Source organism: Bos mutus, chromosome 1 (assembly GCF_027580195.1).
Source record: "Bos mutus isolate GX-2022 chromosome 1, NWIPB_WYAK_1.1, whole genome shotgun sequence".
Lineage (NCBI taxonomy): Eukaryota > Metazoa > Chordata > Mammalia > Artiodactyla > Bovidae > Bos > Bos mutus.
In genome coordinates this window covers 9521421-9548525 of record NC_091617.1, presented here as the reverse complement: position 1 = coordinate 9548525, position 27105 = coordinate 9521421, and the positions used below count along the sequence as shown (strand labels likewise).

At 39.8% G+C, this 27105-nt stretch overlaps 1 protein-coding gene across 1 annotated transcript in view; it reads left to right on the top strand.

The window, feature by feature from the left end:
• Nucleotides 1-27105, top strand: part of JAM2 (junctional adhesion molecule 2) — an 83231-nt gene that overhangs the window by 38881 nt on the left and 17245 nt on the right. The window contains exons 2-4 of the mRNA XM_005898619.3: nt 15119-15184; nt 21439-21546; nt 22604-22756. Coding sequence (XP_005898681.1) covers nt 15119-15184; nt 21439-21546; nt 22604-22756 — 327 coding nt within the window. The remainder of the gene's footprint in view (nt 1-15118; nt 15185-21438; nt 21547-22603; nt 22757-27105) is intronic.

Genomic DNA, 27105 nt, shown 5'->3' with positions numbered 1-27105 from the left:
ATATTTATTGAGTATCTACTATACACCAAGCATTATTGTTGTCTCTTAGCATATTGATAAAGACATAAAGGCCCCTGTCCTCAATGTGTGTGCTGTGCTAAGTCACTTCAGTTGTGTCCGACGTTTTATGACCTTACAGACTGCAGCCCACCAGGCTCCCTCTGTCCATGGGATTTTCCAGGCAAGAATACTGGAGTGGGTTTCCATGTCCTCCTCCAAGTGATCTTCCCGACCCAGGGATCGAACTCACATCTGTCATGTGTCCCTGCATTGGCCAGCAGGTTCTTTACCACAGGTGTCATCTGGGAAGCCCCTTCCCCTCAATACATAAGCACATTATATGCCATGTTAGAATGACAGCTGAAATGGAAAAAAAAGAAATCAAAACAAGATAAAGGAATTGGGAGTTTGGAAAGGAACAGGTCAGGTGAAGGTGAGGTTGTGATATTATTAGGGTCATCAGAGTAGACCTCATCAGGGAGGTATCTTGAGAATAAACTTGAAGAAGTGAGACACTTATTAGGCATCTGAAGGAAGAGGCTTTCAGGCAGAGAAAATAGTCAGAGCCTGGCCTGTTTTAGGATGAAGAAGGAGGCCTTTGTCCCTAGAGCAAATGTTTAGGAAAGTGTTAAGGAAAGTCTGAAAGGCAATGAGGCCAAATTGTATAGGACTTTTACCTTTATCTGGTGAAATGAACTAATCTAAGGTGCCCCAATCTGATTTAGCATTTTAAAGCATCATCTTAATGGACGTGTTGAGATTAAATTCTACAGGGGGTCGGACAGAGTAGAAGGTTGGTCAGGAGTCTACTGCAGTGATCCAGGCAAGAGACAGTGGTGCTCATACCACATGGTACAATGGAAGTAGTGAGAAGGGCCAGTTTCTGGATGCATTTTGAAGCTAGAGCTTGTAGGTTAGCTGACAAATTGGATATGGTATGGACTTTGGGCAGTGGGACCATTAAGTAGAGCTGCGAGATTTTTGGCCACAATAACCAGAATATCATTTGAGGTAGGGAAGGTGGAGCCGATTTAGAAAAAAAGATGAGACTTGTACATAGTGTTTGAAATGTCTGTTAGAGCTTCAAGATTGAATAGGCGTTTAGATTTGAGTCCAGAGTTCATCAGAGACACCTAAACCAGAGATATGTGTTTGGGAGTTAACATCTGGGAGCATTTAATGCCATGAGTTTGGATCACATCATTAAGGAAGGAAGTATAGACAGAGAAGAGAAGATGTCCCAGGGTAAGACCCATGAGAAGGAAAACCAGACAGGTGTGTTGTCTTGGACTGGAAATGATACAAGGGAGAAGGGTATGGTGAACTGTGTCAGATGAAGGTAGGTAGGGAAGGCGTCATCAAAAATCATGTTTTACAAATGACAAAACACTGTTCACAGAGGCTGTACCTGTCCCAAAAGTGTCAAAGCAAGAACTGAATCTTCGGGCTTCCTTCTCTAAGCAGCCACTGTAATGAAGTCAAGCTGGTCATTTTAAAAGGAAGAAAAGTGGGCGTTTCCTGGTGGTCTAGTGGTTAGGATTCGGCACTTTGATTGCTGTGGCCTGGGTTCAATCCCCAGTTGGGGGACTGAGATCCCACAAGCTGCACAGCACGTCCAAAATAAATAAGTAAATGAAAAGGAAGAAAAACTAATAACCATAAGGATTCATTTTCTATTCTTACAGTCCATCCTAATATATGATTACTATGGAATCATTTGTGAAACACTGAATTTGCATCACCACTTGGGATAAAAAACAATGTGGAGTGAGGAGAGGGAGAGGAAAAACAAATGTTTGTAGAGAATGGACCCTGGGCCATGTTCAAGGCTAAGCGGTCAGATACTTGGTTTAATTTAATCTTTGCAACCAATAAGGAAGGCATTATTATTTTCATTTTACCTAAATGGGAACTAAGGTTTATAAGGTCAAGGCTGTAGCTTTCCCAAGGCCATGTGACTAGTCATTCATAGCCTGGTGGTTTTAAGCCTAGCTAAACCTCATTTCCTTTCTGCCAGTTCTGACTTCCTGAAGACAAAAAATGATTCTGTTTGCATCTGGCACAAAGACTTCAGTTCAGTTCAGTTCAGTCGCTCAGACTACCCTTTCCTCATCCATCTGGACTTTAATATTGCTTTCTGTTTGATTGTAGATAATATTCAGTCAAAAAGCCAATCCGTGGAAGGTGGCATTGTTGGCAGTACAATACTCTTCAGCTGTTTATACTCAGAGGTGCGAAGTCAGTTCTAATACTTCCTCATCAAAAACTTGAAATGCTAAGACTGACTCTGCGTGCGTGCCTGCTCAGTTGCTCAATCATGTCCAACTCTTTGAAACCCCATGGCCTGCAGCCTGGCAGGTGCCTCTGTCTTCCCAGTCAAGAATACTGGAGCAGGCTGCCATTTCCTTCTTCAGGGACTCTTCCCAACCCAGGGATCGAGCCCATGTCTCCTGCGTCTCCAGCCCTGGCAGACAGATTCTTTCCTACTGTGCCACCTGAGAAGCCCCCAAGGCTGACTTTATATAGTTAAAAATATATATTTGGCTGATTCTGCCACAGACTCAGTCTTCCTCATGCTGCATAGGATGTCAAAGTCATTTCATCTGAAATATGTTATGGCAGATAGACTTTTACATACCGTATTTGGACACAAATACCTTTGTTTACCTTTTTAATACTTGATCTGAATAAATATCAAAAATTGGATTTCTAATAGGACATACTCATTTTCTGACCATTCCAGGGTGCAGCTGTGTAGGCCCCGCTGACTCAAATGTATGCAGATTGTCTTGGTTATGTTGAGCTGCTGTCCCTAAAATACCACAGACTGGATAGCCACAAACATTCATGTCTCACAGTTCTTGGCTAGAAGTCCAAGATCAATGTGCTGGAAGACGTGGCATCTGTGAGAGCCTGTTCCCTGGTTGCAGACTGCCAAATTCTTCTTTTGTTTTGTTTTTTTTAAACAGCTTTATTGAGATATAATGCACATATCATACAATTCACCCTTTTAAGGTAGATAATTCAATGGGTTTTTTTTTAGCATAGTCACAGATATGTGCAACTGTCACCACTATCCAATTCCAAAATAGCTCCATTATCTCCAAAAGAACCTCATAGCTAAACAGTCACTCTCCATTTCCACCTTCCCCAGCCCCTGGCCACTACATGCTGTTTTCTGTCACTGGATTTGCCTATTTCATAAAAATGGAATCATATAATATGTGATCTTTGTGACTGACTTCTTTCACTTATCATAATATTTTCAAAGTTTATCCGTATTTTAGCATGTTATCGGTATGGCATTCTTTTACATTGTCAAATAATATGCCATTGTATGGAGAAACCTCATTTTGTTTATCCATTCATCAGTTGATGGACATTTGGTTTGTTTTCACTTTGGGGGTGTTTTGAATAGTGGAGACTGCAAACTCCTTGTATATGCACATGGTGGAGAGTGTGAGGGTGCTCTCTGGGGTCCCTTTTTATGAGGACACTAATCCTATTCATGAGGGTTCCATCCTCATGACCTAATCACCTCCCCCACACCCTACCTCTTAATACCATCACATTAGGGGTTAGGATTTCAACATTTAATTGTGGGGAGAAACAAACATTCAGCCCATAACACAGATGTTCTTTAAATCACTTCTTTCACTTGGCCTGTTTGACGGGCCCTAAAAAGTATGTTTTGCTGTTAGCTCACAGATGTGTAGGATCGGTTTTGAAATAAAAGAATGAGTCAGAGAACTGACTTTATCTTGGACTTGAGTACCCTAGAAATCACAGTAGCTAACCCAAAGCAGTCTTGCCTGACAGTAGTAAGATATGACAGTTAAGCAATGCCAAGCCATTGTTTCCCAGTTCTGCACTTCAAAATAAGTGGTTCTTGTTCCTTTGGCTTCCTGAAGATTAATCAAAGGAAACATGAAGCAACAATAAACTGGGAAGTTTTCCCTTAGTTTTCAAATCTCTCCTGGAAGCATTTATGGTAATAGAATTTAATTAATAACACATGTGTGAAGTGTAAGGGCTAAAACTTTTATGAATCATCCATCAGGAGAGTTGAAAAATAAAATCTATACCACTCTCATATTTTAAGAATTAAAATTTGAGAAAGAAATTACAATTTAATTGGTCACATAGAATCTTAGTATTTTAAAGGTTGAGCTATCAGAAAGTGGACTCTGGAGACCATTGTCTGTATTGTGTGTGTGCTAAGTTGCTTCAGTAGTGTCCGACTCTTTGCCACCCTATGGACTGTAGCCCACCAGGTTCCTCTGTCCATGGGATTCTCTAGGCAAGAATACTGGAGTGGGTTGCCATGCCCTCCTCCAGGGGATCTTTCTGACCCAGGGATCGAACCCACGTCTCTCACTTCTCCTGCCCTTGTAGGTGGGTTCTTTACCACTAGCACCACCCGGAAAGCCCCACCTTCTCTACCATGGGTGGTCAAATTAGAAAGAAAAATAAATAAATTCATTAATAAGGAGCCGTCCATAATTGTGTTCAAGAATGAATAATTTGAGTTCTCATTAAGAAAAATTTTACCAAAAAACAGCATTTTCCTTGGAAATTTTACAAAATGCACACAAATTCCTGGGTCCTGTCCACGTCCAGGGCCTTAGGAGGTGTCCAGGCAAGGGAGGATTCCAAAGCTTAAACGTTATTAAACTCATGGTCGGCCTGTCTCCTGTTGTGTATCTCTTCATTATATTTTTATAAGTCTTCTAATTCAGAAAAAGATAAAAAAAATCAGCGGTGCTCTAGCTTCTTTTGAGAAATGCAAAGATAACTTCATTTGCTGATTATACTTTTAACAAATGGGTGATGTTAGAGATCTTTTTGATACTTTCAATGCTAGTCTCTGTAAAACACGGCTTCCCTGGTGGCTCAGATTCTAAAGAGCCTGCCTACAAGGTGGGAGACCTGGGTTTGATCCCTGGGTTGGGAAAACCCCCTGGAGAAAGAAATGGCAACCCATTCCAGTATTCTTGCCTGGAGAATTCCATGGACGGAGGGGCCTGGTGGGCTATGGTCCATGGGGTTACAAATAGTTGGACATAACTGAACATATTTTGTAAAACAATTTATACTCATAGCTGTATGTTCATGCTTTCAAAAAATGAACTTTTTGTTTTACACTATTGTTAGTGACTTTTGAAATTCACTCAGTAAGGTAGAGAGATAAAACTCTTGAAGTATAAAGAAAGTTTAAAACAAACATCTGTATAGAATAGGGGATAGAGAGCTTAGTAGATGGTAGAGAGCTATCTTCTCACATGCATCACTTAAGTGGACCGATAAACATCACATTACTCTAGAATGACCATTTCATTGTCCCCTGACCCAGACAGTCACTGAGTAATCTGTATTGTCAGCTGTTGGAACTTTCTATACAGGTTAGCACACTGTAGAGATTCAGAACCAGAGTTCAAAATCCAGATCCAGAAACTTGGTTTTAGCTCTTTGAACAGAGCTGATCAAAATTCTGGGGAAATGATTTATATTGCCTCTTCTCAAAAGTTATTTATTTGAGAATTAGTGTGTTCATTGCTTCTGAAAAATGTAACTATCAAATGCTGGTGGCAGTATTGAACTTTTAATCTTAAAAAACTATATTGAAGCTTAATGATGTCTCTGCTTTTTAATACACTGTCTAGAATTGTCATAGTTTTTCTTCCAAGGAGCAAGTATCTTTTAATTTCAGGCATATTTAAAAGCAGAGACATTATTTTGCCAACAAAGGTCCGTCTAGTCAAAGCTATGGTTTTTCCAAGAGTCATGTGTGGATGTGAGAGTTGGACTATAAACAAAGCTAAGCACCAAAGAATTGATGCTTTTGAACTGTAGTGTTGGAGAAGACTCTTGAGAGTCCCTTGGACTGCAAGGAGATCCAACCAATCAATCCTAGAGGAAATCAGTCTTGAATATTCATTGGAAAGACTGATGCTGAAACTCCAATACTTTGGCCACCTGATGTGAAGAACTGACTCATTGGAAAAGAACCTGGTGCTGGGAAGGATTGAAGGCAGGAGGAGAAGGGATGACAGAGGATGAGATGGTTGGATGGCATCACTGACTCTATGGCCATGAGTTTGAGTAAGCTCCAAGAATTGGTGATAAAGAAGCCTGGCGTGCTTCAGTCCATGGGGTCACAAAGAGTTGGACACGACTGAGCAACTGAACTGAACTATCTCCCATTTTATTATCCTGACCTTTATTCCTTGTGCCTGTGACATCTTTAGTAATGATTTCTTATTTTGCACTCACATAGTGTTAGGACCATTACTTCCTGGCACCTTAATCTTAGGGAGAACCAATTAAAACATTGAATGGTTGATATTTATGCCTTGCTTTGAGTATGTGATTCTTATTAACATCAATATTGGAAGACAGCAGTTCTTCATCTTATCTTGAGGGTCTACTGGATTTGAGTGGACTGCTGTTATCTATCTAAAATGTATAATCAGTGCCACTGGTTAATGAATTGTGTTTGGATGAGGTTGTCACTTTAGGAATATCAAAGAAAAATCTCAGAATGGTTGAAGGACTTCTTTCATGTCCTAGTGTGGAGTATCTGGTGAGAAATTCACCCACTGATGGCTTTCCAATGCTGTTGATCACTATTAAGCATTTGAAGACTTTGAAATTTCCAAGAACTTATTTTATTGTAAGAAGTTAATTTATTTGCTTCATTGTGGATATCACATGAAAAAATTTAATTGTCCGGTTGTTTGGGTCACTGAATGCTGTGAAAGTTTCCCTAAATTTACTAATGTGTATAATATTATGAAAACAACTGATACTCAGTTCCAAGACACCAATTCTCCTTCTTTTCAGTTCAGTCACTCAATCGTGTCCGACTCTTTGCAACTCCATGAACCAAAGCATGCCAGGCCTCCATGTCCATCACTAACTCCCGGAGTTCACCCAAACCCATGTCCATCAAGTCAGTGATGCCATCCAACCATCTCATCCTCTGTCAGCCCCTTCTCCTCCTGCCCTCAGTCTTTCACAGCATCAGGGTCTTTTCAAATGAGTCAGCTCTCCGCATGAGGTGGCCAAAGTACTGGAGTTTCAGCTTCATCATCAGTCCTTCTAGTGAACACCCAGGACTGATCTTTAGGATGGACTGGTTGAATCTTCTTGCAGTCCAAGCGACTCTCAAGAGTCTTTTCCAACACCACAGTTCAAAAGCATTAATTCTTCAGTGCTCAGCTTTCTTTATAGTCCAACTCTCACATCCATACATGACCACTGGAAAAACCATACCCTTGACTAGACAGACCTTTGTTGGCAAAGTAATGTCTCTGCTTTTTAATTTGCTGTCTAGGTTGGTCATAACTTTCCTTCTAAGGAGTAAGTATCTTTTAATTTCATGGCTGCAATCACCATCTGCAGTGATTTTAGAGCCCAGAAAAATAAAGTCAGCCACTCTTTCTACTGTTTCCCCATCTATTTGCCATGAAGTGATGGGACCGGATGCCATGATCTTAGTTTTCTGAATGTTGATCTTTAAGCGAACTTTTTCACTCTCTTCCTTCACTTTCATCGAGAAGCTGTTTAGTTCTTCTTCACTTTCTGCCATAAGGGTGGTGTCATCTTGTTCTTTTACTCAAATGATTAAAAAATTGGAAAAGGGGAGGAGGCATAAAACTTTTGTGCAGTATATAACAGATAAGCAGAGTTTGTTCAAATTCATTCACTCATCATAAACATTTGCCAATTAATACTTTCTCTGTTAAAATGGAAATTTGTTATATATTCCCTGAATAATGTTTTAACAACCCTAAATATTGATAATGCGTGTGAAATTGTCTGCAGCGTGTCTGACTATATCATGTTTGATACTGATCTCTCCCAGTGCCTTGCACTGATGTGAGGATGGGGGGTGAAGGGTGGGGTGGGAGGAGGCCTGTGGACTCAGACAAAACTGGCTGTAAATAGGCGCACATCTCAGCTTCCCTGCTTTCTAGTGTCATGACCTTGAGCAAGGTCCTTAACCTCTCTCAGTTGTCACATCTGTCAAAGAAAGATATTCACATAATGGAGTCACATCTTTGTTAGATGCTAGGTTCTTAAGGGGAAAATTTATTCATTGTCAAAATCACCCTGGAATTCTTTAGGTCATCATTAACTCACCAGGACTTCAGCCACCCGGTAACTCCCAAGTCAGAAACATCGCTTTATTTCTCCTTGCATTTTGGTGTAGTTTCTCTTTCTTGGAAAATAGGATGCCAATGTCTCATTAAGAGGAAGGGCCGGAACGGTTGGAGACTAGAAGGACATGTTCGTGTGTGTGTCTGTTTCCCTTTTCCTTCTCCCTCCTCCCGCTCTCTTCTCTCCCTCCCCTTCTGTGACCTGTTATGGTTGAATGACAGATGGTGAGAGAGATGAGTATATTGTCTAACATATCCTTATTTCTACCTCAGGTTACTTTCTGTCCATATAAATATTTATCTGTAATAAATATTGGATGGTATTATTGTTGCTGCTAGCCCTGTGGATCTCACATTTGTTGCTCTAGGGACTTCCCTGGCAGTCCAGTGGTGAAGACTCTAAGCTTCCCCTGCAGTGGGATGTGGGTCTGATCCCTGGTCAGGGAACCAAGATCCTGTGTGCCTCATGGCATGGTCACAAAATGAAAAAAAAATTTTTTTTCACTCTAATAATTGTATATAAGTGATTTTCAAAGCCATATGACTATTAATTTTTATTTTTGAAAATAACTTACACCCACAATATTTATTACTTGGTTCTATGTATGGTATTCTCTGTAATGTACTTTTAAAAGAAACAAAGCCTCTGTAATATGTCAGTTTTTCCCAATCATGTTTTTAATGAAAAGTAGTAATTTAAAAAATTTTTAATTTTTTTTTCCTATGTCACTTTAAAAAAAAATTTTAATTGGAGGCTAATTACTTTATAATACCATGATGGTTTTTGCCATACATTGACATGAATCAGCCACAGGTGTACATGTGTTCCCCATCATGACCCTCTCTCCCACCTCCCTCCCCATCCCATCCCTCAGGGTCATCCCAGTGCACCAGCCCTGAGCACCCTGTCTCATGCATTGAACCTGGATTGGCGATCTATTTCATATATGATAATATACATGTTTCAATGCTGTTCTTCAAATCATCCCACCCTTGCCTTCTCCCACAGAGTCCAAAAGCCTATTATTTACGTCTGTGTCTCTTTAAATTTTTTTATTTATTTATTTTTAGTACCAAAAACATTTTCTATTGGGGTATAGCAGATTGACAATGCTGTGATAGTTTCAGTTGAGCAGTAATAGAAACATGTGTATGTATGGGCTGAGTCCCTCCACTGAAAAGTGTTAATTGAAATAACATTTTTATAGTAAACTTTTAAATTGTGGTGGTGTAAATACATATTTATTCTTAGTCAAGCTAAACTATTCTAGGTGGGTGATAGACAGTATAAGAACTTTCATTCTTACAGTCGGGTGGAGAAAAGAAACAAAAATATTTTATTTGACTGAAAGGAATTACTTGACTTGGAGTTTAGCAGTTATGGAAACAATCATCGCTTAACCTTACTTTATGAACTTCGGCCAGCAGCTCTGGAACACATCCATAACTGTGAGAGATGTTTTGTAGCTAAGTTTAAAACAATTGTTGACCTCAACCAGTGGACCTACATGACAGTTTTTTGTTTATTTTTATACTTAACTTACTCACGATAAGTGAAGGAAAAAAAAAATCAGTTCAAGAAAGCAGCCAACAGAGCCTATTCCTAAAATCTTCCAGTGAAATGTTTATACAGAACATTTTGTTTTCATCCATAGAGTTATTGTGTGTAAGTTAGGGAAATAAAACTGAATTTGAGGACTTAGACTGGAAATTATCTTTTCAAAATTTAGAACTTTCTGTGTAAGCTCAACATAAGTGACCATACTTTAAAAAATATTTTTGCTTAATGAAAGGCAAACCTTGAAGTAAATAGAACTGGAGCAAGAAGAAGATCCTTCAAATTATAGAAAGAAATATTCAGCTACCAAGAAATACTATCTTCATTAATATCATAGACCTAAACCTCTTTATAATTTTTTTGCATTCATAGCTTTTCCAGTGCAACCACTCCTTCATTTTTCTTTCTTGGGACATTTTTTTCTCCTATTCAGATATATACATAGAAAAGTTATGAGAGAATTAAAATTATTGACGTTAACAGCTGTTCTTTTTCATAGAACTTTAAAAGCAAGTTTTGAAAATTGAAGAAATAATTCTCAAAGGAGGTTTTAGCAAGTAGAAAACTGGGAGAAAGCGGTAAGATAATTGAGCCCAGTCCTAGATCTTCCAGTCTCAGATTAGACTAATGTTTGCCTCAAATGAAAGAAGATCCAAGACTCCTAAAGAAAATAAACATTCTCAGTAGGCAGTGTGGTGGTTGAAAAGCTCACAGACATGATGTGAAGGGAACAAAGATTACCTTTTCCTATTTTGCCAACATTGCCCTTTCAACTGGTTTCTAGGGAATATGAATCTTCATTGTTTTGTCTAAGAGGTGTACTAAAACAGTTCAAAAATCACAAGAAATGCCAGTCATAACTGGACTTTCTCTGAAGGTGCTAATTTACACATTACTAAAGGGGAAAAGAAACTTTTTCAAAGTATATTTGAAAAGTTTCACAGAATGATGGTTTAGAATCAGAATCAACTGCCAAAAACATTCAGCCATCATGTCATTTAAGCGTAGGTGTAATTCACAAGAACCCATGAGGCCCTGTCTTTCCTCCAGCTCATTTAAGAGGATACTGGCTTGGCCAGCTTACTCTCCCCTTCCTCTGCGCCCTGAAATTTTCCAAACCCTCCCTTTGGACTCTGCAAAATAAAATTGAGGAAGGAGAGGAGAAGCTGGAAAAGAAAGATGTGAGGGGTGGGGAGAGGGTCGGAGGACTGCAGGACATATACTGGTATGTGACAGAAGTATGTGGAAAAGGGGAAATAGAGTGTTTTAAAAGAGTTCTTAGACCCATTTATGGTTTTTGAAATACACAAGAAAAGGAGTAATTTTGAAATTATTCTTTGGTGGTCTCAATCCCTCCCTAAGACTGAGCCAGATGGGTTAACTGGTTTATGCGGATAAATTTTCTCAAGTATCAATAAAAAGGAGCAGTTCAGGCCTGCATTCTTCACATAAATTTGCCAGTTTCCTTAGTGAAAATGTTTACATTTCAGGGATATGTAGAACCTGAATAGTTTAACGATGCTGAACAGTTAAGTAGAACTAGACATTTGAGATTTGTAGATTTTTGAGATTTTTAATTTCACAATTAGATTTGCTCTTCAGGCTTCCAAGAGAAGAGACAAAAAGGAAAAAAATAAATTATCCAGTATCGCACGTATTCTTCAGGAAGGATAAAAGCTAGCACAGTAGAAGATTCATTTACATGTCAATCTACAATAGATGAATGATTCAAAGATGCCATGCCATGTGAAAAATTATTCTCTCCTTCCTAGAAGTGTAATAAATTATTTCATAGTTAAGAAATTCTGATCTCACAGGAACTTTCAAAACCCTTGAACTCATGGTTTCTTGCCCCCCTTAAGTTTATTCCTGGGTCATCAAACCAGCCTTAACTGTAAGTCTAGAGCTGTGGTTCTCAACCCAGTATGACTTGCCCATTCCATCTGCAGGGGACATTTGGCAATGTCTAGAAACATTTTTGGTTGTCAGAACTTGAGGTGGGAGAGTAGGGATACTCCTGAAATCTAGTAGGTAGAAGCCACTGATACTGCAGAGGATACTTTTCCACAACAAAGAATGATCCAATCTCAAATGTCAGTACTTCAGCTTTGAGCAGCTCTTGTCTAGAGTCGTCCCTCTGAAATTACCTTGATATCCTCCCCCTCTAGTCATAGCCCCTTAGCTTCCACCTTCGTGTTATTCTTCTGAGCCAATCCTTGCTTTGATCTTAAGCACCAATTTTTAACCTATCCCATCTTCATTAGATTGGTGGAATTGTCCAACAGGCATCTTTATTAATCTGCAACCCTTCCTCATAGTTCAGCTTGGGGGAAATGTGCTTTGGGGCCCAGTGTGGAAGAGTAATAAGTAATGTGGACTTTGGGTATCATTGAGATAGGTTCAAATCCCAGCTCTACCACTTACTACTTATATAACTGTGCCCAAGTCTCTCACCTACTCGGTGCCTCAGTTTCTCACCTGAAAAATGTGTATAAAGATGGCACCCTACCATAAATAATTGTTGTGTGAGTTAAGTAAGTTAATACTCGTAAAGCCCTGGGAACGGTGCCTAACATCCAAGTGCCCCACACTACTATGCGTGTGCTCAGTCATGTCCGCCCCTTTGTGACCCCTGGATGGCAGCCCACCAGGCTCCTCTGCTGATGGAATTCTCCAGGCAAGAATACTGGAGCGGGTTGCCATATCCTACTCCCCATTTCCTACGACCTAGGGATCAAACCTGAGTCTCCTTTGTCTCCTGCATTGGCAGGCAGATTCTTTAGCACTTTGCCACCTGGGAAGCCCAAGTGCTTCATAAATGTTAGTTATTGTTCTTTCTCAAGAGCTCACTAAGGCCTGTGTCCTCCAACTCACTTCCTCCTCTGTACCCCAAGTCCAGGGAGAAGATATATTTTATTCATGATGGTTTCTCTCAAATGTTTGCCTAAGCTGTGAGTCGTTTCCATTTTCCTCATGGTCAGCGTTTCTAAATATGGAAAGGCAGGAATACCCTGGTTTTCTGTCTCTGGTTTTGGCTACCCACATCCCCTCCCTGAGGCAAATAACACTTGACAGCATGAAGGTGGGGAAGGACTAAGAAGGGAAAGGGCAAATATATCAAAATATTGTCCTGAATGCCATGCAGTTCTCAGTCTGCAGTTGAAAACTGGTGAGTAATTGAATGAGAGGGTGGATACCTCATGGGCAGTGCTCAATTTTCTGGCACAGTAACCATGTGGAGTGTGATACCTTTCACTGCATTGAGATTTCATAGGAATAAAGCAAAGTTTTTGAGGGCAGGCAAAGTTCTGTTTTGCCATGAGTTTTTGGTGCCTGTAGGAAATGGGAGACATAGATACCCAAGAGAAAGAGGACTTTTTGAATTTAATCTCAGTAGAGAGATTATAGCCAGAGGTACAGATTTTTCAGCAAATAAATGGTAGTTCAGTCAATAAGAGTATAAAAAATAAATTTTAAAATCAAGAGTATGAAAGATTGTGTAGAAAGGAGTTAGCTGAGTCAGGAAAGCAGTTTCTGGATGAATGGATGGATAAATTGATGAATGGATAAATGCATGGATGGATGGGCAGAACAAAGAGAAAGAAGACCCCATGGGGAGACAGAAGGAAGACTAGGAGTGAATCACAGAATTCAAGGAAGTCAAAAGAATCAGATGGCCTGGAGAGATCAAGTAAGGTAAAAACCGTTAAGTGTCCATTGAATATGGCAACAGAGGAGTCATTTTTTACTTGGCAAAAATAGTGTAAGTAAATTATATGAAGACAGAAAACAGATGGTAGAATGAGCAGAGAACTAGCATTTCTAGGATATTATAGAAATAAGTCGTCAAGAAATAACCTTCCTTAGACTTGATGATAAATTTAATTTCATCCTAGATTATTTCATGTATAATTTTTGGGTAGACAGCAGTTGGCCTGCTTTGCCTCAATTGTTTACCCATGATGACCAGCAAGAATGCTTTGCATTAAAATAATTAACATCAGTCTATAGAATATTTTTGACACCTTCGCAAAAGAGTAACTTGTTTTCTGGAACCCTTCATTAGTATTAATTTTGCTCTAACTTCATTTACTTGATTCTTCTCATTAGTAAACAATAAGAAGTTGTCTCATTCATTTGTTCAATAAATATTTATTGTGCTTTGCTTTATTCCAGGCATTGTTCTAGGTATTTGGACTACATCAGAGAATACAACAGATAAATAATCTTGTCCTTGTAGCATTTAAATTTCAGAATTGCATACTAATAGAAAGTGATTGAAATTATTTTTCAACGTGGTCATGAAACTGGGCCATAGAATGACATCTGTGAAGTGAAATAATACAAAATGAGCATATCAGAGATTGAATTAGAAAGTTTTTAGCTCCTGGCTCAGCTACTTTGTTATTTAAGCCTGGATCATGTGTACCACGCTAAATCACTTCCACTATTGAATTTTATCAAGTAAAAGAATTTATGAAAACACCTTTTAAAATGAAAACTTCTCTGTAAGTTTACAGGGATGATGATGATGATGATGTCATCACCATTATCATCATCGTCACATCACTTATCAGACTTCATAATCCATCAGTCATTTCAACTTACGGACCAGTCCTGGAAAAGTTATTGCAGTGTTTAGGAGGAAATCGAATATATTCTGTTTGCATTTTTCATCAGAGTTTTATATACAAAGTTTACAAGCATTTTATATTATTTATACATTTCATAGGCAAAAATATGTTAAAGGACTTTATATTTAGGTATAGTCGGGGTTAAGCTCAGAAAACAATTTATAGCCTTACATAGGGCAGTAAAAATAGTTAGCTTTTATTCACAGGGAACAATGATATCTTTGACAGTGCTAGATCACATATTAGGTTGAATTAAGGACACAAACACTTTTTTAAGAATTGAACTTGCAAGAGTGTGTTGTCTGTGGGGACAGCAGGGGTCAGGGGAGGAATGCAAAAAGATTAATGAGTTTTGCTTTGGGAAATGCTTACAGGGCTAAACCGAATTGTAGAAAATGGAAAACACATATATAGTTTGCCTTGGCTTTTCCTGTTTTTTTTTTTTTTAATTTATTTTTAATTGGAGGATAATTGCTTTACAATGTTGTGTTAGTTTCTGCTGTTCCACATGTGAATCAGCTATGTGTATACTATACATCCCCTCCCTCCTAAGCCTCCCTCCCACTCCACAAGGTGATCACAGAGCACCAAGCTGAGCTCCCTGTGCTAGGTTTTTCAGATTTTGATACTTTAAAACTGAAGTATTATGAATTGTGGGAAACCGTCACCAAACTTTAGGCCAGTTTTCCTTCATACTGCATCCCATTCAGACATTTGATGGACTTTGCACTATTTTAATTATCCTATTTGTTTTCATCTTTCAGATCATAAGGCCTATGGATTCTCTGCCTCAAAAGATCATCAAGTGGTCACAGCAATAGAGTATCAAGGTAGAGTGCCTTGCTCCTTTTCACGAGCTGTATTGTTTGAAGAACTCACGGGATGACATGCGTGTCTTATTTGTCAGAAACTCACTTCACACTAGCTCCTCTGCTGAAATGCTGCTCCCTGCTCTTTCTACCTTGAGAAGTCTTTCTCCACCTCCTCAGTGGAAATTTTGGACATTCCATGAAAGGCTTGATGTACAAAGAAGGTCTCTTATTACATAAAGTATTTGCAGCAAAAAAAATCTAATTTGCAAAAAAAGAGATGGAAATCTTGGAAAGTTGCAAGGTTAGCTAGATTTAGTCAATGGAAATTAACACTGCAATTAAACTTCAGTTCAGTTGAGTCTCTCAGTCGTGTCTGACTCTTTGCAACCCCATGAACCGCAGCACGCCAGGCCTCCCTGTCCATCACCAACTCCCGGAGTTCACCCAAACCCATGTCCATTGAGTTGGTGATGCCATCCAACCATCTCATCCTCTGTCGGCCCCTTCTCCTCCTGCCCTCAATCCCTCCCAGCATCAGGGTCTTTTCAAATGAGTAGTTCTTCGAATCAGGTGGCCAAAGTATTGGAGTTTCAGCTTCATCATCAGTCCTATCAATGAACACCCAGGACTGATCTCCTTTAGGATGCACTGGTTGAATCTCCTTGCAGTCCAAGGGACTCTCAAGAGTCTTCTCCAACACCACATTTCAAAAGCATCAATTCTTTGGTGCTCAGCTTTCTTCACAGTCCAACTCTCACATCCATACATGACCACTGGAAAAACCATAGCCTTGATTAGACAGACCTTTGTTGACAAAGTAACGTCTCTGCTTTTCAATATGCTGTCTAGGTTGGTCATAACTTTCCTTCCAAGGAGTAAGCGTCTTTTAATTTCATGGCTGCAGTCACCATCTGCAGTGATTTTGGAGCCCAGAAAAATAGTCAGCCACTGTTTCCACTGTTTCCCCATCTATTTGCCATGAACAGTATGAAAAGATAACATTAATATAACCTATTAAGGATATCATTTTTTAAATTTATTTTAGCTTCTTAAAATATTTGTAAGGGAGGAGTTGGTATTTAACAGATATAAAGTTTCAATTTTACAAGATAAAAGAGTTCTGGAGATTGCTTACACATCAATGTGAATATATTGAACACTATTGAACTGTACAGTAAAAATCATTAAGGTAAATTTTAAGTTATGTGTATTTTATAACAATTTTTTTTTAAACTTTAAGGATCTAATGTGTACATGCTCAGTCACTTCAGTCATGTCTGACTCTTTTTGACCCATGGATTAGTTCGCCAAGCTCCTTTGTCTGTGGGATTCCCCAGGCAAGAATACTGGAGGGGTTTGCTGTTTCCTTCTCCAGGGGATCTTCCTGACCCAGAGATCAGATCCACCACATCTCTTGCATTGGCAGGTGGATTCTTTGCCACTGAGTCACCAGGGAAGCCCCTAAGGATCCAATAACAACAACAAAAACAATTATTGCTGTTCAGTCGCTCAGTTGTGTTTGACTCTTTTCGACCCCATGGACTGTAGCACGCCAAGCTTTCTTGTCCAAAAAGAGTTATAGGAGTTTTTATCAATTTACTTTAGTTTTGACTCTCTACTACTTTTCTGAAGGATCTTTTTACCTAGAACACATTAATAATGCTGGGCAACCTGAAAAATTACTATTTCTTAAGTGTGATACTTCTTTACATGATAAACATTTAAGAAACTGATTTCAAATGTCTGATCTCTCTTTTGAGGCATGTCTTAAAAGACATATATGTAATGCTCATATATGAGCAGCCTTATGCAGAGAGTGTTCAACTGTAAGTCAGAATTTAATAGCATGCTTTTCTCCACAGAAGTAATTTATGGCAATTTGTCAGAATTACTTTGGTAGTACCAATTCTATTCTTGCATTATGTAAGATTTTGATGATTTCTAACTTGAGCATAGAAGTGAAAATCAAACAATAGTCGACAATACAGCAACTAGAAAAATGAATATTCACAATGATTCTGTGTGATTCCTAAAAATGATTATTTTGCTACATGTTGAAAAGAATGCCTTTTCCAAACAAAGAATTACCTTTTCTCAATCCAAACCAACACAGGTATTTTTGGCAATGTAATAATCATCTTAATAGAAAAACTTGGTGCATTTTTATATTTCAATATGCCTTGTTTGGGAAAAGTATGATTTATATCTACATTATTTTCTTTGCTGTCTCAAACACAGGTAACACTTCAGTTCAAATCTGAGTAATTTGGTAGCAAATATATGATGGTGTTAAGTATGGATTTTTGTCATGCCAGGGCAAGCTTACAACTGTAAGTAAGAGAAGTACCTCATGAATGAAAGGAATAATGACCATTTATGGAGCATGGACCATATGCACCCAAATGTGTAAATATATTATCTCATTTAATCTCTATGACAGCTTTGCAAGATGAATAATATTGCTCTTCTCATTTTACAGATATGAACACAACTATATCTTTTTATAAAAAGTTAAATAATTTGCCCAGTAGCAACACATCTAGTTTATGGCAAAGGTCTGATTCCAAAGCCTGTGCCTTAAACTACTATATTATGACATCTTGGGTTTCCCATGTGGCGCTAGTTGTAAAGCCTCCATCTGCCAATGCAGAAGACATAAGAGATGTGGGTTCGATCTCTGGGTGGGGAAGATCCCCTAGAGTAGGAGATGGCAAGCCACTCCAGCATTCTTGCCTGGAAAATGCTATGGACAGAGTTGCCTGGTGGGCTACAGTCCATGGAGTTGCAAAGAGCTGGACACGACCAAGCAACTGAGCACATAATATGGCATAATGAGCCAGAGGGCTATATACAGAAAGAAGAGCATGCTGGTCGTGAGTTGAATTTTGGCTGAAAAGAGAGAAGAAAGTTTGTAGTAGTTAGCTTCTAAGTCTAGCTCAGTTCAGTTCAGTCACTCAGTCGTGTCCGATTCTTTGAGACCCCATGGACTGCAGCACACCAGGCCTCCCTGTCCACACCAACTCCTGGAACTTGCTCAGACTCCTGTCCATCAAGTCGGTGATGCCGTCCAACCATCTCATCCTCTGTCGTCCCTTTCTCCTCCTGCCTTCAATCTTTCCCAACATCAGAGTCTTTTCTAGTGAGTCAGCTCTTTGCATCAGGTGGTCAAAGTATTGGAGCTTCAGCATCAGTCCTTCCAATGAATATTCAGGACTGATTTCCTTTAGGATTGATTGGTTTGATCTCCTTGCAGTCCAAGGAACTTTCAAGAGTCATCTCCAGCACCACAGTTCAAAAGCATCAATTCTTTGACGCTCAGCTTTCTTTATGGTCCAGTCTCACATCCATACATGACTTCAGGAAAAACTATAGCTTCTAAGTCCATTGAGTTCTTTATCCTCAGATGTTGGCCCCATGCTTCTAGCAGATGTACTGTTTCTCACAGCTTTGGAGGTCAAAGTGTTTCCATGCTTGTAACACTCCCGAAGAACCACAAGGTGAAATTCAGATTCTAGGGAGTTGAAAAATCCAAATTCCCTCTTTTAAGTCTTTGGTCAAATATCACCTTCTAAATGAGGCAAGCTCTTACTACTGTATTTATTTAAAAATTACATTCCCTTCCCCCAGCATTCCCAAACTCCCCGGACTTTGATCTACCCTATTTACATAGCACTAATGACCTCTTCATGTACTGTATAACTCACTTTGTGATGTTTGTTGTGTGTCTGACCCCCTGCAAATTGTAAGATCCCAAAGGGCAGGGATCTTTGATTTCACTGCTATAGCTCAAGAACAATGGCAGACACACAGTAAGTACTCATTATTGTTGTTCCTTAGTTGCTAAGTCCTGTCTGACTCTTTTGCGACCCCGTGGACTGTAGCCCACCTTTTGTCCATGGAATTTCCCAGCAAGAATACTGGAATGGGTTGCCTTTTCATTCTCCAGAGGGTCTTCCCAAACCAGGCATCAAACCTGCATCTCCTGCATTGGCAGGCGGATTCTTTACCACTGAGCCACCTGGGAAGCAAGTACTCAGTATACTTTGGACAAATTCCATTTCTCCATATTTTATATGGTCAATGTGATTGAAGCTGGAATAGAGTTACTGCACTTAAGAAAACTTGGTTACACTATTTAACATAATTTCTACAGAGGTTTTTCATAGAGTAATGAATATAGAAATCAGGAAGAATTCACCAAAAGGGGTGTGTGTGTGTCCAGTTAGATACGTGAAACAATGTGATTATTTGAGTATAAACGTATTCCTAAGACCTAGGAGTGTGTGCTAAAAATGAATGTGGGTGTGTGTTTAATTGTTGGAAACTCAACAAAATACGGGAAGGAAACCTATCTAAAACTCAAGACTCCGGAAGGCCACCGCCCATTCTCCTTAATCAACAGAACAGAGCTGTGTTTCCTCAGACAAGTCCCTCGGCACACATTCGTCTGTGTAGCGTGGTTGTAAACATGTCTCTAAAATGATGTCTGTTTGTGATATAAAACCTGCTTTTAAAACTTTAGACATCCTTAAACACATCTTTCAGATTGTTTTCTCCTCTTTCTTTTCTCTGTCCTACTTTTTATTTGCCATGACCTGTTATTCTATTTCTATGTTTCTAGCAATGTGTGTGGAACAAGAAAAAATGTAGAAACTACATGTAACAGAAAAATCATACTTCTGTCACATAAAAATCATTGCTGGGTTAATATTTTCATGCATATTCATGTAGGTTTTTTGTTCATATCTATTTGTATATTTTTAATAGAATATGTCATGTAAATACAAGTATGCTTTTTTAATCTATCATATCATTTAACATCTTGAAATAATTTTTAATGGTATCAGAGATATAGAAAGGATTTTTTAGTATAGTTTCTCTTCTAGTTAAATATAGTGTTTTTTAGGTCAAACTATAATATACTGTGAAGGAAAAACGTTTCAGAAATAAGAAATTGAGGAGAATGCTGCTTAATACTTTGTAATAACCTATATGGGAAAAGAATCTGAAAAAGAATAGATACATATACATGTGTAACTGAATCGCTTTGTGTGTGCCTGAAACTAACACAATATGGTAAGCTATATCCCAATGTAAAATAAAAATTAAAAAAAAAAAACAAAAAGAATTATGAAGTTGACACTCTGGAGAGCCTGGTTGAAACATCCTTTAAAAATGCACAGGACTAGAGGTTTCCATTTGGCAACTTGAAGCAGTTGGTAGGCGGGCACTGGTTTTTTCCTCCCTGTCGTCTTGTTCGGACAGCTAAAAGAGAGGGCGCCTTGGGTAGTTCCTGGAATTCCTTTATGACGTAAGTGCAGTAAATTGCCTGTGGTAATGTGACCCTGGGGAGCTACATTGAGGCGGTTAGACCTGAGGCCTGGATTAAATCTTTTTATATTTTTTCTGGATTGAGGTGAAGGTGAGGTGGATTTATTTGGAGACCATGTTGGGTTGGTATTCATGTACTCACAGAGAAGACTATCAAAGGGTGCTGGGTGAGAAGGTAGCGTGCTGAGGGGCCATCTGAAGCTCCATACCGTGACCTGGCCTGGGCCATATGTGCCTTTCTCAGGCAGTAGGTGTGAAGCATCTACTACTGACCTCTATCCTGGCACTCATCACCGGAACTCCATCATCTTATTTGCCTCATCTCCTGGGCTCTAAACTCTTTGAAGACCAAGATGGGAGAGAAAGAGTTAATTAATCATAGCCCTTTCTGTAAAGGACTTACTACATCCAGGCCTGTGTGCTTTGCATCTATTATTGTATTAGTGAAAACATGTTGCTCAGTTGTCTGACTCTTTGCGACCCGGTGAACTGTAGCCCGTGAGACTCCTCTGTCCATGGAATTGTCTAGGCAGAAATACTGGAGTGGGTAGCCTTTCCCTTCTCTGGGGAATCTTCTGAAACTCAGGGATCGAACCCAGGCCTCCTGCATTGCAGGAGGATTCTTTACTGTGTGAACCACCAGGGAAGCCCATTTGTATATGAAGACTCAACAACTCTATGAGGTATTGTCTTATTTTACAGATGGGAACTGAGGCTCAAGAACTAGCAAAAGTAGCGTAGTGACACAAAATTATTTTGCTAAAGAATTTCAGAGCTTTCCCTTCATCTTTAAATTAAGCCAGCTTGGTACCTGATGAGGAAATTTATGAATAAATGAATTAATGAGTGGATAAAAGAATAAGGCTGTTTAAAATCTATTAAGTAAAATATAATCTCAGAGGAACAGTTAGAAAACAAATATTTTTTGTTGTTGTTTCTAGAGGCTATTTTAGCCTGTAAATACCCAAAGAAGACCGTTTCCTCCAGATTGGAGTGGAAGAAATTGGGGCGCGGTGTTTCCTTTGTCTACTATCAACAGGCTCTTCAAGGTAAGAAGTTGTAGACTCAATGAGGTGAGAGAAAGAGAGCGCCATATACCCCAGACCCTTTGATTCACCAACGAGAACAGGACGTGGCTAGTGACTGAGAATGTGTTTCTGTAAGTGTGATGTGAAACCAGCAGAGTGAAAGTGAAGTCACTCAGTCGTGTCCGACTCTTTGGGACCCCATGGACTGTAGCCTACCAGGCTCCTCTGTCCATGGGATTTTCCAGGCAAGAGTACTGGAGTGGGCTGCCATTGCTTTCTCCAAGTGTGATGTAAAACCAGGAGAAACCAAGACCCAAAACAGAACAGCAAAAACAGAGGACAGAATAGAAGTGGGTGAACTCCATGGAGGCTCTGGACTGTTCATTTTTCATCTCACTCCTAGAGGATGTAAGATAACAGTTGTTTTTGCCAGTCCGGTAGATTAAATTCTTGACAGAATGGAAGAAAAGATGGTGTGGGGTTGGGATGGAGGGTCGCTGCTCAATTTTAGTAATAACTTTACCCTATTTCCGGGTGATCCAGAAAGCTAGGTCATCACTGAGAAGCTTAGGGGGTTGGCACTTCAGATCAGATCAGTCGCTCAGTCATGTCCGACTCTTTGCGACCCCATGAATTGCAGCATGCCAGGCCTCCCTGTCCGTCACCAACTCCTGGTTGGCACTTAGGGGAAGGTAAATATGACCACCTTTATCCAGTGTTTTCTGTATAAAATTTTTTGTTGCACATTTCTTTATACTCCCTGATCTTCTTGTTTTATATGTAGTGAGCTTTTAAAGTGTTGATAATGATAGATACAATGCAATGATGCTGGGATTTAGTTCAAAATAATCCAGTGGTTAGAACTGAGTGTTCTTTTGTGACAGTATAAGATTCTAAAAAAAAAAAAAAAAGAAAAGAAATTAGAAATAGCAGCACTCATAAACAATTTTAAGGTTTTAAATTGAGTTTATTAATAGGAAAATAAATGCAGTGATTACTGAACAAAGTGATTAGAAGAAGGTAGTGTATAGAAAGTTATTGCCTCATTATTAACATCATTGTCTTCTTTTTCTAAAAGGTGATTTTAAGGATCGAGCTGAGATGATAGATTTCAGCATACGGATCAAAAATGTTACAAGAAATGATGCCGGGAAATATCGTTGTGAAGTTAGTGCCCCATCGGAACAAGGTCAAAACCTGGAAGAGGATACGGTCACTCTAGAAGTATTAGGTGATGTGCTTGTGTGTGTGTGGTTACTGTTCCCGCCCTCATCCCCTCACCCAGCTCCAGAGCAGTGAGGCAACTCAGGGCCCCAGGGAGTAAAGTTATAAAGGTGGACCTCCAGCACCACCTTCCCGGTAGCAGCCTCTTCACCTCACTGGCTGCTGACATTTTACTATTACTACTTCATTGTGACAAAGTCTCTTTCCAGTTAAGACTGGGGTAAATCTTAATGATCCTACACTGTGTGCATGCGTGATCAGTCGTGTCTGACTCTTTGCCACCCCATGGACTGTAGCCCACCAGGCTCCTCTGTCCATGGGATTTTTCAGGCAAGAACACTGGAGCAGTTTGCCATTTCCCTCTCCAGGGGATCCTACACTGTACATAGAAGCATTTTCCTCAAGAGTTTATTTTTCAGTCACTTTCAGCATATGTAGTGATTCTCTTATTATATAAAATAGTCTCAAGTGAGATGATAGAAAACCAATAAAACAAAAATGTATTGGAGTTAGCAAATGCAAACTATCATATATCTAATGAACAAGGTCCTACTCTATAGCTCAGGGAGCTATATTCAGTCTTCTGTGATAAACCATATTGGAAAATAATATGAAAAACAGTGATTATATGTGTATGTATCTGAATCACTTTGCTGCACAGCAGAAATTAACACAACATTGTAAATCAAGTATACTTCAATAAAATAGACTTTTTAGAAACTATAGGCTGGGGAAGTATAGAAGTTATTCTGGTAAGAAAAGAAATTAGCATTTATTGTGCAGCTAGTATGTGTTAGGCTCTTTCAAGTGTGTAATTTTACCACGGACAACCTGTTTTTTATGGATGAATATATAGATGTTAAGTGATTTTCCAGGGCTGCACAACTAGTGTCTGGACCAATATTTGGATCCTGATAAGGTTAAATGCAAAGCCAGTACAATTAGTTACTCTAAGATGCACTGATAGACAGTAACTGCCCATGATGATCACTGGTGGAGGAACTGATCCATTCTTCTCTTAGATGTCACTATAAACTGTCAAGCAAAGAGAATAAAGTAACTCCTCTTCCTTTTTCTATTATATGTAGGCTGTTTCTAAAATACTAATGATGTACTGTTACAGAAGAAATTTAATTCAGAAAATCTTGCAGGAGATTCAGCTGGTGTATTAGTTTTCTGTTGCTACATAATAAATGATTACAAACTTAGCAGTTTAAAATACCACCCATCTGGGACTTCCCTGGTATACCAGTCACTAAGACTCCATGCTCCCAATGCAGGGGGCCCTAGTCAGGGTACTAGATCCCACATGCTGCAATTAAGAGTTTGTGTGCCGTAATGAAGATTAAAGATCCCACATGCTACAACTAAGACTCCGCTCAGCCAAATAAGTAAATACAAACATTTTTAAAAACCCACCTGTTTATTAGCTCAAGGTTCTGTAGATCAGAAGCCTAGCACCATGGCTGGGTTGTCTACCCAGGGTATCTATCACAAGGCTGAAATCAAGGAGTCAGCTGGGCTCAATTCTTGACTGGAGGTTCTGGAGAAAACTCTGCTGCCAACCTCGTTCATGCTCATTGGCAGATTTCACTTCCTTATGATTGGGCTTCCCTGGTAGTTCAGTTGGTAAAGAATCCGCCGCAATGCAGGAGACCCAGGTTCAATCCCTGGGTGGGGAAGATCCCCTGGAGAAGGAAATGGCAACCCACTCCAGTATTCTTGTGTGGAAAATCCCATGGACAGAGGAGCCTGACAGGCTACAGTGTGGGGTCACAAAGAGTCGGACACTGCAGAGTCACTAAACCACCTGGTTGGTGAACACATAGTTGTAGAACTGAAGTCCCCATTCCATGCTGGCTGTCAGCTGGGGCCACACTCAGTTCTACAGCCGCCACGTTCCTTGGCCTGTCCATCTACAACCTAACAAAAGCATGGACTCCTTCTTGTGTTTGAATGTCTGATTTCCCTTCTGTGACTAACCAGAGAAAACTGCTTTTTCAAAGAGATCATGTGGGACTGGTCCCTGGTGGTCTAGTGGTTAAGACGCTGCACTTCCACCACAGGGAGCAAGGGTTCCGTCCCTGATTGGGGAACTAAGATCCCACATGCTGCAAAGCACAAGTGAAAAAGAAAGAAATTGAAAATAATGAATGAGAACCTACTGCATAGCTCAGGGAACTCTGCTCAATGCTCTGTGATGACCTAAAGGGAAGGAAATCTGAAAAATAGGGGATATATGTATATATGCATAGCTGATTTAAGAACTGACCCATTGGAAAAGAGCCTGATGTTTGGCAAATTGAGGGCAGGAGGAGAAGGAGGCTACAGAGGATGAGATGGTTGGATGGCATCAGTCACTCAATGGACATGAGTTTGAGCAACTCTGTGAGGTAGTGAAGGGCAGGAAAGCGTGGGGTGCTGCAGTCCATGGGGTCGCAAAGAGTCGGACATGACTGAGCGACTGAACTGAGCTGATAGCTGACTCACTTTGCTGAACAGTAGAAACTGACACAACATTATAAAGCAACTGTGCCCCAATAAAAACTAATTTAAAAAATCAAGAGGTCATGTGCTTAGGGCAGAACCATCTATGCAATCTCCCTTCCCTTAAAGACAGATTTGCAACCTTAATTACAACTCTAAGACCCCTTCAGAGTAGGACCTACATTTGTGTTTGGTTTGAATAACTGAGAGAAAGTGTATACACACCAGGGCCTGGGAACTTGGGGGACCGTGTTGAATTCTGCCTACACAGACAGCTCTGGGTTTTCCTGGATTTAAGAAACGTCTGGTTTACTTTACAAATTTGACTTGACTTTAAACCAGACTTTCCGTAAATCCAGGAATAGGATAGAACCCTAGAATAACACTAACACAGGTATTTTCTTTCTTGGCCTGAAAAGGATTTTTGTTTGAATACTGGTCCTGAAAATATTCTCAGCTTTGACTTTGAATATAGTTGATAATAATACATTAAAACCATTGGTGAGAGGGAAAGTAGAGATTGTTTATCTAAAAAAGAATAATTGTTGTAGTAGCTAATGTTGTGCTTCCTATTGTAACAGGTAAGCCTTGAACTCTCAGTGAGTGGCTTACATGATAGAAGTTTCTTCCCTCATGTGAGTCAAGTCTAAATGGTTGGGGACAGAGATAATAGTTGTAATAGATAATAGACAGATAATAGGTAATATAGATAGATAGATAATAGATAAATAATAGATAATAATAGTCTTTGCATCTCCATGGACTATATCCTGTCAAGCTCCTCTGTCCATGGAATTCTTCAAGCAAGAATGTGGGTTGGGTTGGTGTGGGTTGCCATTCCCTTCTCCAGGGGATCTTCCCAAAGTCAGGGATGGAACCCAGGTCTCCCACATTGCAGGGAGATTCCAAATCAGTAGAGGTCCAAGCTAATGCAAGACTAACATCTTCAATACATAGCTTTCTGAGGTCACCATGGGTCATGACACCTAGCTGGTAGTGGGAGGGGTAGGAGTATTACCAAACCCAGGTCCCACTGCTTGCCCCTCAAAAGCCATTCAAGAGGCCAGGTTGCTGGAAAGGAAGTGATGTGAAGTGAAAGTCGTTCAGTCTTGTCTGACTCTTTGCGACCCCATGGACTATACAGTCTATGGATTTCTCCAGGCCAGAATACTGGAATGGGTAGCCTTTCCCTTCTCCAGGGCATCTTCCCAACCCAGGGATTGAACCCAGGTCTCCCACATTGCAGGTGGATTCTTTACCAGCTGAGTCACAAGGGAAGCCCTGGTGGAAAGAAAAGTGTGCTTTATTTTGGGTATTGGCAATGCTGGGGACAGGGGCAGGGGGCAGCCCTGTCCAGACCCCAACTGCCCTCACCCCCCAGCAATCAAGGGGTAAGAGCTTTTATATACAGAGGAGGGTGTTACATGCAGAAACAGCACAGTCAGCTCTGACAGTCATCTTGAGATTGGTCATTGGTAGTCTGATCCACACCATCTTGATAGTTTTAGGTACAATCTTCAGTTCCAGGATAGTTTGTTTCCATTTCTTTGAGGCCAATTCTCAGAATTGTGGCAGCTACAGTCTGGGCATCATGAGTTAGCTTCTCCATCTGGGATTTCAGTATCTATAAGACAGGCTATGGCTCAGAATATTATCTATAGCCCTTCAGAAGGAATGAAGGTCCTCGACTATGCTTAATGACTAAACTGTTGTTATTTGGTCTCTTTTGACTGTTTTCCTTTGTTTCTGCATTTTCTCACTTCTCTGATTAAACTTACTCTTTGACTAAATTTTTTCCACAGACAAAAGGCAGGCAGAGTGTATGATTCAGGTAACTCAAACTGGGGCTCTGTAACAACCTAGAGGGAG